We start from the raw sequence: 12689 nt of genomic DNA, 5'->3' as shown, positions 1-12689 counted from the left end.
GACCGCTGCCCGGTGCCATGTCTCTACTTCCAGGATGTTTTTCATGAGGTATACGTCCCCCATGCTCTTCGCGGCAAGGTAGTCCTCCCCCGCCTCCGTAAGCATCCACTGCGCGTCTTTCTCCATGTCCTCCATGATAATCTCGTACAGGCCATGCCAGGGGAGAAGGGTAAAGATGGCAGGCCAGAGAACAGGTCCTCTAAGAAGAACCTGTCTTACCGCCGCCATTACCGTCGGTTCCAGGGCCTGGGCCGGGGGGCGACTGGGCATCCTCTGCCTCCTTCCTCTCTCGGGCGAGGCGGTCGAGCTCTCTGTTTCGCCGCCACCTGCCGATATCGGAGTCCTCGTTGGAGATTTCCTCCTGATATACTCTCCAGGCTCGCGCTCGAGCCTCGAGGTCTGTCCCTGCCCTTCGGGCGTATCCGGAGTAGCGAACGGCAGCGGCTCGTATTCGGTTGTCGATTTCGGCGGGTGTGGCGTCGGGCTCGACGGGTAAGTCCCAGAATCCATTGGGCCCGTAGAGGGCGTCCTCCTCGGCGCGTCGGATGCGTGCATCGTGCGCTCGGCCTCTGTCCATTCTGGCCTGGACTTCTGGGGATTCCCGGGCATCTCGAGGGAGTCGGAGGGACTCGACGTACGTGTGATAGAGGAGGGGCCATGGACGCTGGCTGAGAGGGACAGGGTCGGCGAAGGCTCGCGACGCAACCGACGGCTCCCAGTTGGTGACTCCGGCGATACGCTCGGAAGCGGTAATTGTTCCAAGTTCCTCGGTGTCGTAATCTGGGAACTCGCCCCAAAGCTCCCCATTCGTCGGCTCGTGCGAGGAGACGGGGGGAGACTGTATTGGGGCCTCGGGCCCTGCAGAGACCGGGTCGGGCTCTCCGCCGGTCGCGACTCTGGCCACAGGAGTTTCTTCCCCGTCGTCGGCGTAGACCCAACTGGTGTTGGGGTACCAGGCGACCGGGGGTCCTCTATCGGTTGGCCAGGCCCTTGGAACAGGCTGTGGCTGAGTTGGACCGGTGGTAGCCGCGGAGGCTCCGAGGCCAAACTCTCCGGGATCATCGTGGAAATCGTCCCGGCGGCCCCTGTTGCGCGCCATTCTTGTGCGATCTCTCTCGTCGTCTTTTGCGATTCTTCTGCTACGGACCTCCTCCCACGTGCCTGCGTGTCCCCACCCTGAGTGGGTTCTCTCGTGCGTGGTGCTTCCGGAATCGGTGGCATCTTCCTCCTCACCCGAGTAGAGGTCGTTGAGGAGGTCGTCGAGTCGGGTCCTTTCCCACTCGGTGAGCTCATCCCCTTCGAACTCGGTGTCAGGGCTTTCTTCGCCCTCGACCAGATTCCTGGTGCCTTGTCCTCGGTCTCCGTCGTCGCCAGACTTGTCTTGGACTGGAGACTGGTCGAAGAGACCTGGTAAGGGCGAGTCTCCTCGGTCGAGGAGTACCCCCCGGGTATCGGTGATGTCGATGGAGTCGGCTGGTGCGCTGGAAGCGCTTCTGTAGGAGTCGGTGCTCGACTCTGAGGATCGCGAGCTGGGTCGCGACGAGGTGTAGAGGGACCCTCCAGGTTCCCCGGAGGCGTTGGATCCGACATCTCCGATCGTCTGCTGAGATGCCGAGGGAATGTCGATTACCGGCGGTGGATACGCCGGGGCGCTGGGAATATAGTGGAGCGGAAGTTGTGCGCGGATTTGTCTCCGCTGGCAGCAACGGCGAAGTTGGTACAAAGTAATGGAGCAGAAAAAGAGTATAAAAGTTGCGAAGACGGCGAGAATGGATTCTGACCAGGGCATTCGTCAGTGGATCGATCCTTGGCGTAAGTCGACGATAGACCATGCAAGCTGGTAAACAGCGAGGATGGTAAGAACGATGAGAAGGGCGATGATCAAGCTGAGGTCAGTCTCGTAGTTGGAACTGCTCATCAGCTGGATCTCGCAGGAGTCGTCAGATGGAGAGCTCGTCACTATCAACAATGCGATTGTTAACAGGGAGGCGAGCTGGAGAGTGAGAATAAAGGGTTTAATGTTGGGATACGTGGTGTCCTTAGACAAGGCGAGGATATAGGGTGTATAGGGCGACTAGCAGACTTGCTAGCAGCAACGCCGAGAGTCCAAGTCCGACCAAGGCACAAGTAAGAAGTACAGTCGTAGCGACTGCAAGAAGGAGATCGTCGTGTAGGATAAAATTCACAATCCAGTCGATTACGAGAATTTGGAGGAGTAGGCGGAAGGGGATTACCCAAAGGACTACTGCGACAACAAAGTGTATCGGGTGAATGGTGAATACGTGGGGGTTGGGCAACTGTAAGTTGTTGGGCAACCAAAGACGAGCTTCAGCTAAATGTTAGCCACTAACTCTATCGACTTAGATCGTGTTAGGATCGCTACTCGCACTTCGGTAGACGATGCTCTAACAGGCCAAAGGCGATGAAAGTCGATGGGACAAGTAGTCACGAAGAACGGAGTTCGATGTTAGGTAGAATAAACCTTAGCCGAAGCTGGGGTTCAGACCAGCTGAGGCTCTACTTAAATACACGTGAGTATTCTAAAAATACTGCGGCGCAGTCAGTCCGTGATGATCGCGCCTCGCGTAATCCGGCTGACTAAAGAAAAGAAAAGAAAAGAAAATAAAAAGGAAAGAAAAAGAAAAAGAAAAGAATAACCGTAACACTTCACAGCTTACACCCATGTACTCCCGAGGACATCGCCAGTTCTATATCGAGGAGCTTGCTCAATTACGAGAAGGAACTTTTGTTATTCCTCATAACTGGATTATACGCCATGGAGAACTTCATGCTGATTGCAGTGAAGCTTTTTTTACTCCAGTATGCCATCGAGAAAACTCGTCTTTTTAATACTAATTGAATTTAAACTTGTAGGAGGGATGGATAATCTCATCAACAACGTCTTCTATTGCAGCTTCAGACTTTGAGTCTAATTATGAGGATCTGATAGTGAGAATGGGAGATGCATCTATCCCATGGAAAGGTCAGCCGAAACCCTTTGCTTTTGTCATATTACTGAATCTCTCTTCGTATTCCGTAGACCCGACAACAGTACAAGAAATGCCTAATCCTCTCCGTGCGCTTGCACAAGGAGATGACCTATACATTGTCATGATGCCAGTTTGGGCTGACGACGTCTCAGGAAATAAGTCTAAGCAATACAACAAGCATATCAATCTCTACATGGTAAATTCCTGCCTTCCGGGACAGTTGCTCCAACAGGAATATTTCATTCGATTTGTATCAACATCACCACACGCAACATCTCCCGAGCAGTTCTCTGCATTGAGGGACCAAGTACGGTAGGTTTGGCGTTCTATCTGAGTGCGAGCAATACTGATTTATCTGTGACAGGGACACAGAAATCAATCCTGTGTGCTGCTTTAATGCACATACCAAACGACATTGCCGCTTTATTCTCCGTGTGCCTGCATTACCAGCCGATAATCCGCAGCAGTCTGAAGAAGCATCTCATATTGGCGGCAATGGGAATATGGGCTGTCGCAAGTGTTATGCAGGAGGTTCACATGATAACACAGAATCTGATGAAGGTTATCATGATTTGCATTATGTGAGTATGTTTATTATTCCTGCGACAGATGGACCTGATTATTGTATCCAGGAGGGTGTTTTTCGCAGTGCTCAAGGCATACGTGAGGAGCTAGAGAAGCAGATTCGTCAAGCCATGCATGGAGTCGAGAAAATGGTGACCGAAATGCAAACAGCGACCGGGATCAAGGATAAGGTTGCTCAGCACTGGATCGAACAATTACTGGCTAAAGCAAAAGAAATGAAGCATGCAGAGCCAGGGCGGTCTCTCGAATCAGTCGTTGAGGAGCTTCAAAAATGGTTCGATGAACAACCAGGCGATAAGATTAATCCATTACTTGATATTGCTGGTGCGTGAAGCTTTCCTTGGATTATCAGAGGTGCTAATGTTATTCCTAACCAGGATTGGACCCGTCTCAGGATACACCCGTTGAGATCCTACATACCATCCTTCTCGGAATCATCAAGTACATCTGGCATATGTTGCATACCTCCATGTCTGATGCCCAGCGGGACCTGTTTGCGGTTCGACTGCAGGCAACAGATATTGATGGGCTGACAGTTCCTCCTATACGAGCTGCATATATGATGCAGTACCGAAACAATTTGATCGGAAAGCACTTCAAAACGCTCATGCAAACGATGGCATTTCATGTTCACGACATTGTCACGCCAGCTCAATTCAACCTCGTCAAGGCTGCTGGTGCACTGGGTGCGCTTTTATGGGTTCACGAAATTGAGAACATGGATGAATACTTGGTATGCCTTCTTTGCCTGCTTATGGCTCTGAAATTTCATATTCTTGTACCTCTCCTTATCCAGAAAGACCTTGAGACACTCATCGGGAATGTCCTCGATGCCTTTGGCGATGTCGAACCCTCTAAAATCCTGATCAAAGTCAAGCTACACCTTCTTCCCCATCTCATCAGTGACATACGACGGTTTGGACCAGCAATCCGTAACTCGACTGAGGTCTTTGAGTGCTATAATGCCATATTCCGACTGTGCTCAATATACAGTAACCATCAAGCCCCGAGCCGTGACATTGCCATCAAGTTTTCTGGCATGGATCGTTTGAAACATCTTATTAGCGGCGGTTATTATTGGTCTAACAGCAGTCAAAGATGGATGCAAGCAGGGAAGTCTGTGTTAGGACTCCTTCACTCTGAGCCAGTCATCCAGAGACATCTTGGATGGGTCACGCCTGTCAAGATAACCCCAGGTTCGTGACTCTATGTGATTGTTCCCTCCAAATATGACTTAAACCAGTCCCCGTATATCTCCTGTGCAGGGCTAATTCGTATCAAATCGAAGAAAAAAGCAGTACCAGTTGAATGGAGAACGACGAAAGCTTCTTCCCATTTTTCGGGTTTAGACTCGGAGTGTCCCTTGTCAACCAGCCTTTGGCGCCATGGGATAAGTGTGACAGCGCAGAACGGAGATCGCTGCAGGATTGGGTCCTGGGTAATCTATAACAACGAAGCTGTAAGCTTTAATTTAAGCCTTCCGCTTGTACTCATGATCTTTTTCAGGGTGTATCTGGCATTGGCCGGATTGCAGAACTCCTTGTTCATGAGGCGGAATCGTCCCTGGGATCCTTGCTGGTCGCTCTTGAAGTCTTCATCTTGGGTGACGCTCGGCATCCCGATTTTGACTGTCCTGTACTTCGACGAGCAGGCCCCAGCGATGGAAATGAATGTGTCGTTGTCGACACGAAGGTAGTTGAATATTATTTTCCAGTTATCTGTGCATTGAAAGCTCAGTAAATTTGCAGTCGGTTCAATTTATCATATCTGTCCAACACGATTGTCGCCTCATCGGTTGTCAAGCCTCCCTATTGCAGCCGCAACTTCAAGAGCGTCAAGTAACAGAACGCACATCCCGTGCACTTTCTCATGCTGATGACGACCACTTTGTGATCAACACTTTCGGTCTTCACAATGCCATTCTTGTGCGAAAATTCCTACCACGCTCTCTGACTGCGCCAAAGCCACTATACATGGACCGACGATCCCATCACTTTGAAATCGCATCAACACTTCGTACCACTCAGGCAGCCAAGCGTGCCCAGACGCAGGAGAAGCGGAAGGCGACACTAGCTTTGAACAAAGCCAGGAAGGATGCAGCCGAGGTAGCCGCAAGGAGGACCATGCTGCCAGAGGCAGATCAAGATGACGAGCTTGAACTTATTCTCGAGGAGGAAGAAAGCAACAAGGACGATGAAATTCAACCACAGCGAAATCGGAAGCGACCCCGAAAATTATGAATTTGGCGACCGTAATTTGCTTCTCCTGTACTTTCTTTCACATATCCTGGTAATCGAAATCGATGCATATTATCATTATACAATAGTTCTGAGTGTTACCAATACAGGCCTAGTCTATGGCTTCACCCGCTTTGCACAGTCACTGGATAAATTGGCAGGTTCTCACATGCGTCGACGTTTTCCGAGGTTGATTGGCGAGCCAGGATATGGCTGTGGTTGTGTAAGCTTGGGAGGAACTTGGAGGTTGAAGGGAAGATGGGAGTCGTACCAGAAAATAATCCTCTTCACCCTGCGAGTCAGGAACAACGTCTTCATCATTTTCTCTGCTATTCTCATCCAACCAAATTGCGCCTATTCCATCCTGAGTATCTCCCGGCTTCTGCAGCAGGACTTTGTTTTCTGATTGCGGCGCAGTGCCAGCAGCTTCGATCTGTCGTCGTCTTCGATCTTCCTCCCAGTACTGTGAGTATTCCGGATCAGGCTGGGTCGGCGAAAGCTCCTCTTGCTGTGAAAGTCGAGCCGGGGTCATAGGAACGGGCGGGAGGCTGATAACAGGGGGAGCCGCTGAACTGGAAGTACCAGGAGTCCTGACACTGGCAGGGGCAGTTTCTGAGTCAGATTCAAGTATAAACTTGAAAGTAAATGCCTGTGAACATAACGCATGAGTTCTATAAAGTATATTGAGCACACATGCACTCACGTATTCCCCAGGGACCAACGAATTGAATGTCATCGCCATAGAGATGTTTGTCCGGCCTTCGTTGCGTGAAGCCTTGCTGATTGCGGTTGCAGTGTTGCTGGACATGAGGGATGGGAGAGTGTAACAAGTGAAAGTGGCAGTACATTGGCCATCTGGTCTTTTGTGAATTCTTGATGTCGAGACATTGAAGTTGCGTAAATAGGGCTGAGATTGATATTGTGGAGGCAAAGTCAAGACGGGGCTCAAATTTGGCTCAGATTGGCCTCACACGTGATGTTCAATTTCGTGTTAGCTAGAGAACGTCATTTTAGCCCTAGTTTGATTCAATCTGGTCGTTATCTACTCTTGTCATTGTGCTATCCTACCAGCTACGTCAATTTTGCCTTCCTCCAGATTGGTGGTGTATAGTTCCAAACTTCGAGCCCATTTGCCTCAGCACTAAGTGCTTTGGTTACGTTACAATGTACTGCATTCTATACAAATGCGACGAGGGGTTAGCCTTCTCGTTACTTAGCTGCTTCTACCGCATCGCAGTAGCCCATTTGACCGTACACTGCAAGGGTGCCTCCTTGTTAGTACTTATTCGTAGACTGCGGAGACAGCCAGCTAAAAATGACAGGAAACCATATCGTACATACGTATAAGATAGGAAGACAGGTAAGTAAACTCGAGCTACAGATATGAGAAGGCGAAAGTGTGATACATCATCAAGGCTGCGGTCAAACAACTTATCACCATTGTGGTGAAGGATTCCCGTTGTGAGAGCCTCCATCTGGTCGTCTACGGGGCCAACCAGAATCAACAGGACGATTCAATTCGTTCCCACCCCCTCGACCACGACCCCTTCCACGACCCCTTGAACGATCGCCGCCTCGATGGCCAGGATCATGTCCACCACGAGAATCACGTCGCTCGTGATACTCGCCTGGTCCACCCCGGTCATACCCGGGACGCGAGTAATCCCGACGTTGATCAGAATTATTGGGGGGTAGTGGCGGATACATACCGTACATCGGGGGGGCGCCATTGTGATGTGGCGGTGGTGGCGGCTGCAGCGGGCTAATTCCCCATGACTGTGGCAATGGTGCAGAGACAAGTGGGGCAGCCGGTATCGATGGCGCTGGAGCGGGTGCAGGAGCGGGCGGTATAGGGATGGATAGACCACCCGGACCTTGCAGAGTTCGAATCATGAGCTGAATTTGCTCTGGAGTAAGCGCAGCAACTTCGGCTGCCAATGCCGCCGGTTCGATTTGCGGTGCTGCTATGGGAGGAGCAAGATTTGCCAAAGGTGGGATATTGGGTATAGGCGATATCGTTGGTACTACTGGAACAGGTGGCGAAATCGTTGGAGGCGGGACGGTTACTGGTTCTGGTGGTGGTTTCAGTTCTCCTTTGTTCAACACCCAGATGCCGATCATGTAGTTTGTCTGTCGTACTTTAGGTAAACGTAGATTGTCGAGAAGTTCCATGAATTCCGGAATTGGATCGCTCGAAAGTAGCGGAACAATGTAGAATTCACGTCCAGGGGCGTCCTTCGGTCGTGGTCCCCATGGAAATACCAACCCATGTCGTCTGTGAAAGAAAAACACATGAGCCTCGAACCTACGTATCAAGTCCAAGGAAACGTACCCTTTTCCTATTAAAAAGTCCGCGAATACCATGAAACCGTTGTCAGTTGCGTCAGGAGCTGGCGTGAAGGCCACGCCAATCAGCTCTTTTGAAGGATTTAATCTGACTTGAAGCAAGAACTGAGCCGACTTGTCAACTGGTACTCGGCCATCAATCCTAAGCAAATCCGCGGGGAATAGCGTACGCCAAAGCGGAGAGCCCACTTCTATTGGTCTTCCCCCCATCTGTCGCGCGACAATGGGTGTCTCTGTAGGAATCGAAGAATCCAAAGGCATTGTAATCTAAAATTGTGCAATTGATTAATGATTTATATCCTTGTGAACCGACGACTTGACACACATACCTTTCCTGACCACGCAGGTTCTGTGGCGTTGAATGCAGCTTGCAGGCCCCCCGGTGACAGAGGCCTCTCGGGTTCTTTCTCCTCCAGAAACATATCAAAGTCCCGATCATCAGCTTCTGCAATCGGCTCGGGGTCTATGGGCTGATCTCTGGACTCTTGAGGAAGGGAAGGTTCCTGCAATGTTTTCTCCTCCTTCGTGTTCTGTGAGGACCATATCGAGTTGAGGTCAAATGATGCGGAGAGGGGCGTCTCAGGAAGTGATGGACGCGACGCGAAAGGGGAGATACCTATGGTAGGAGAAGAGACGTTGAGGGTGGAAAGTTCTGGTGCTGAGACAGCAGGAGAAGCCGCGGATGCTCCGCTGGTAGGAGCCGCTTCTGCCATAGCATCGTCGTCAATGTTAATCAAGTCGGTAAGACTCAGTTCTGGTTCGACAGGTTCGGTCGTGTTTTCGTATGACGATGGTCTCGCTGAAGCGTATGGGTCCGCAGATGCAGCATGCACATCCTGCAATGGTACCGGAGGTGGCAAGCCCCAAGACGCGTTCTGCGATACAGAAGACTCAGGTGGAACAGACACAGACATTGTGCGCTGACGCGGCTGAGCGGCTCTGAGCCGAGCCATACGCTCCCTTTCCATCCTCTCCTGTTCTTCAGCTTCACGCTCGCGGTCTCGTTCACGTCGACTAGCAATCTCGCCATTAACATCCTCGATATCCTGCAGTCCCTTATGCGTGATCTTAGCACGGGGCGCTGTACTTTTCTGCAGAATTGAATGTTCCAGAGATTCCTGTTCAGCGATTTTGATAGATTGCTTCGTCTCCTCGTCCGCTAGATCAGTGGAAGACATAGTGGATATTTCTTTCGCGGATATCTTCCCCGAAACTATGCGCTTATGAAGAACGACACGATCAACTTTGCTAAGATTGAATTGTAACGTTCGAAATCGATCCCTATGACACGGAATAGTAGTCAGCACATGAGCAACAGTTTACATCTGCGAACAACTTACTTGTAACCATCTCCAGCGTGCTTATCTGAGTCACAGTATATTTCGTACACACAATGCTCAAGATCATTAGCAAACTGACGGGCAGCACTCAAAACAGCCTCCTTCTCTTCCTCAGTCAACTCCTCAGCCTTTTTCTCCACGTAGTCCGATCCCCCACCATCGTCTTTTATACGTACATGAGGATACTTGAGAAATATGTCGCGAAAGAGATCTTCGAACTTTCCGAGGCAGTACTTCCTTGTCGGATCTTCTGTTGATTCAGGAGAAGTCTTGGTCTTCTTTGGTGCTGGCGGGGGAAGAGGAGCAGCCTGGGCCTTGCGTTTGAGAGTATTACTAGGGCCCGGAGATTGATGAGAGGGTCGGCGGTTCCGAGAAGGCTTCTTGGAACTATCCGACTCTGACTCGGAGGAATAAGACAATCGACGAGTAGGCCGCTGGTGAGAACATGATAAGCTGAAAAACCCCGGGTACAACTGAATGTTACGGACCTTCCCCCCTGCTCTCGGCTGCGCGTTTTCTGCGACGTATTCGTCTTCACTGCTCGGGACATTCTCTGACTCTGACGGTTCCTCGACATCAGATTGGAGCGCCTTTCGTCGCGTAGTTGCCTTGGCCGGCACAGGAGATGCGACCTCTTCGAGTGCATTGGGTCCCTCCCATGTCACTGTAAAGTATAAGTCAGTGTCCATAATACGACGTCAAATGAGTTGACTGATAGAAACATAACATCTATCGCTCTGGCTCACGGTTATCTCGCCATTATTCTACATCTATGTAACTTCAGGGCTGCAAGTACGACTGGCAGATTCAGGATATGCCGTTTTCCGTCCATGAAACAGAAGAGACCACCACTTGCAGCACGTACATTGGATAGCACACGGTCATAAGATGTTGAGATATAATGCAGCGAAAAGTTACAATATATGGCAAAGCAACGACTACACGAGAACCAGAGCGAGAGGGAAGGAGGGAGATACTCACTTGCAGTACGACGACCAGTCTTCTCAGTACATCCGGGACAAATGTAGGCAGCTGAAGTAAACCAGAATGTCAGCACAGCTCCCAACCGTGATAGAATAAAATGGGGACAACGCTGCAGTTATCAAACATGGTTGAAAACCCGCATCGATAAGGAGAGGGGGAAGATCGGGGAAAGACCTGCTCACCTATATCTTCCGCTGTATCCTCGGTCAAATTCACACAAGAAAAATGGTACCTGTATCATCTAGAGTGAACATCGAGAAGGAATCGGAAACACGGAAGACGTACCAGTCGGTGCACTCAGCGCACTGTATCATCGGTGTTCCATCATCACCCTTCCTACAAGTGCAATACACTTTCTTGCTCTTGGTGACCTTGGTGCGTGTAGATTTGAGTTTGGTTCCCGATTTCTCATTTTCCTTCTCAGGATGAGGAGTCGCTTTGTGGGCGCTGTCACTGCGACCCTTTGACTTTGCTGGCTGTTTTACTGGTGAAGAAGACGACGGTGGTGTAGAGCCCAAGGCTGCTCTAGCTCGTGTCGTACGCGTGCTCATCGTCGTCGGAAAGCAAGTCTCACCGTTATCTGTGAGTGTGACTCAGATCGTGGCGTGAGAATCCAATAGACTTTGGGATTCAATAGGTACAAATAATTCACTTCCTTCGCGGCCCGGGCCCCGCACCTACACTGTTGCCTGCTTCTGCGTTATGCTCCTCACGTTGATGCCTTTGACGACACCTGCGAAGCAATGGACGGCTTATATATCTATTGAGGTTGACAGCGGTGGACAGTCAATATGATCCCACGGTGTTCTTGTACATATTCTGTCTCGGGCGGATATCATAGACAGGCTAGCTTCCTCCTGGGTTGCTCCGTAGATTACTCTGCTCAATGTAGCGTATGCTCTGGCTAGCTTTAGGCATGGTAACTTCTGAGCTACATAAATTGCGGTTGGTGCATCTAGGTGATCCCCAAAGCAACTGGATCAGGTTCGCCATGCGCGTTCATCGACAAAAAGGCTTGGGACCGGAACAAATGCTTCTTTCCACCGTCAATGTCATGGGTAAGCATCCACGACCCAATTTGGAGCCTTCGGGTAGTCCACCTGCACAGACCAAACCGCGTGGTACTCGCTGGCTGGGTCATGTTCGTAGACTTTTATAGCCGAAAAGCGGACGAATTCACCTACCATTTGGCTGTGTATTTCTGTTTTCGGAGAAAACGCGTCCCCACGCCCACACGTGATTGCCTCTAGGAGGGCACAGAAAAGCTCCTTTGGATCATCTGTGATCACCTCGAGGTGCTTATCAGCGACGCTGTACCACTATCCAGGGCCTTGTCTCCCTGTCTGGGAAGAGCTTCCTATGCCGCTGAATGAATCGACGAAGCGGTGGCGTTACGAATAGGGGACCCCATAAAGATGTGGACCTCTCCGTGTTGGTTCCATCCGAAATACAGACAATTTACGGACAGGGGTGTATTCCTGGTACATTGAGAGTGATGACAGTGCGCTGCGTCATCTCTGCATCATTCTCTAATCATTCTAAATTCAATCTTTGATCTAACAGAAGAGCTGTCAGCCTGATTTCACTCTCCAGTTTCAAAATCTTTCCCGTCCTCTCAACGGGCTGTCAATGGCGGGAGGTGGCGGGGGAGACGAATGGAGACCAGCCTGTTAATTTTACATATATTCCACGATATTCCGTGAATTTCCAACGAAAGGCAGCTGTTACAAGTAACACGCTTCCGAGGAGCGATTGAGGCCCAAATTTGTCAAAAAATCACCAGGAACTTCAACTGGTTGCCGTGATATGACCGATCGAACCGTCTTCTCCTTGCCCCCGACCTTGAGCTGTAGGCACCTTCCTCTCCCGTGCCGGCGCTGATACCCTGTATCGTCGCTGCGCCCAGCGGCGTCCACGACAGTTGTCGCCTTTCGTTGCTGTCCACGCCAAGCAGCGCCGCTGAACAGCCGCCCCGACCCGTGTGCTGCTTTCGATATCGACCCTTCATTTTTCCAGTCATCACTACAGTTGCCAACGTCGCGAGCTACGACGGTGCACACGACATCGAAGTCACAGTAGCATAGAATCGAGGTTGGATAGCTGTCCAGGTTCGTACTCTGCACTCATTGTCTAGGATTTGCCTTTCCCGTCCTACTTCTAGCTTTTGCTGCACATTCATCACTGTTCTTGCTCGCGATTCTTCTCGT

The 12689-nt window shown here is 50.6% G+C and overlaps 3 protein-coding genes across 3 annotated transcripts; 1 reads left to right on the top strand and 2 right to left on the bottom strand.

Annotated features, from left to right (window-relative positions):
• Positions 1–2682: 2682 nt before the first annotated feature.
• On the top strand, positions 2683–5815 carry EV420DRAFT_1636068 (uncharacterized protein; the record flags this gene model as incomplete). The annotated part of the gene is made up of 10 exons (XM_060476539.1): positions 2683–2820; positions 2875–2983; positions 3041–3302; positions 3355–3571; positions 3623–3899; positions 3953–4308; positions 4372–4771; positions 4841–5034; positions 5082–5267; positions 5324–5815. The coding sequence occupies 10 exons, from the start codon at positions 2683–2685 to the stop codon at positions 5813–5815; spliced, it is 2631 nt and encodes an 876-aa protein (XP_060337627.1).
• Positions 5816–6809: 994 nt separating this feature from the next.
• EV420DRAFT_1506824 (uncharacterized protein) lies at positions 6810–10503 on the bottom strand. The gene is made up of 6 exons (XM_060471336.1): positions 10480–10503; positions 9987–10162; positions 9499–9932; positions 8488–9439; positions 8145–8425; positions 6810–8087 (listed from the first exon to the last, which is right to left on the bottom strand). Coding segments are annotated over exons 1-6 (2685 nt in total). The 5' UTR covers positions 10481–10503; the 3' UTR covers positions 6810–7246.
• Positions 10449–10805, bottom strand: EV420DRAFT_1506822 (uncharacterized protein). The gene is made up of 3 exons (XM_060471335.1): positions 10768–10805; positions 10665–10714; positions 10449–10591 (listed from the first exon to the last, which is right to left on the bottom strand). The coding sequence occupies exons 1-3, from the start codon at positions 10794–10796 to the stop codon at positions 10503–10505; spliced, it is 168 nt and encodes a 55-aa protein (XP_060337625.1). The 5' UTR covers positions 10797–10805; the 3' UTR covers positions 10449–10502.
• Between the last annotated feature and the right edge of the window lie 1884 nt (positions 10806–12689).

This window comes from Desarmillaria tabescens, assembly GCF_030435595.1.
Source record: "Desarmillaria tabescens strain CCBAS 213 chromosome Unknown EV420scaffold_3, whole genome shotgun sequence".
Lineage (NCBI taxonomy): Eukaryota > Fungi > Basidiomycota > Agaricomycetes > Agaricales > Physalacriaceae > Desarmillaria > Desarmillaria tabescens.
Note: the sequence above shows the minus strand (reverse complement) of the source record. Positions and strands in the feature narration are given on the sequence as shown.

Excerpts from the sequence above, each read along its gene's own strand:
- EV420DRAFT_1506824 (XM_060471336.1), bottom strand. Across the intron at positions 9,933-9,986 it reads AGCCGAGAGCAGGGGGGAAG|CGGCCTACTCGTCGATTGTC; the intron begins GTCCGTAACATT and ends TGTTCTCACCAG. Across the intron at positions 8,426-8,487 it reads AACCTGCGTGGTCAGGAAAG|ATTACAATGCCTTTGGATTC; the intron begins GTATGTGTGTCA and ends GCACAATTTTAG.
- EV420DRAFT_1506822 (XM_060471335.1), bottom strand. The coding sequence starts at position 10,796 with ATGATACAGTGCGCTGAGTGCACCGACTG. Across the intron at positions 10,715-10,767 it reads TGCGCTGAGTGCACCGACTG|GTACCATTTTTCTTGTGTGA; the intron begins GTACGTCTTCCG and ends TAGATGATACAG. Across the intron at positions 10,592-10,664 it reads GGATACAGCGGAAGATATAG|CGTTGTCCCCATTTTATTCT; the intron begins GTGAGCAGGTCT and ends TGATAACTGCAG.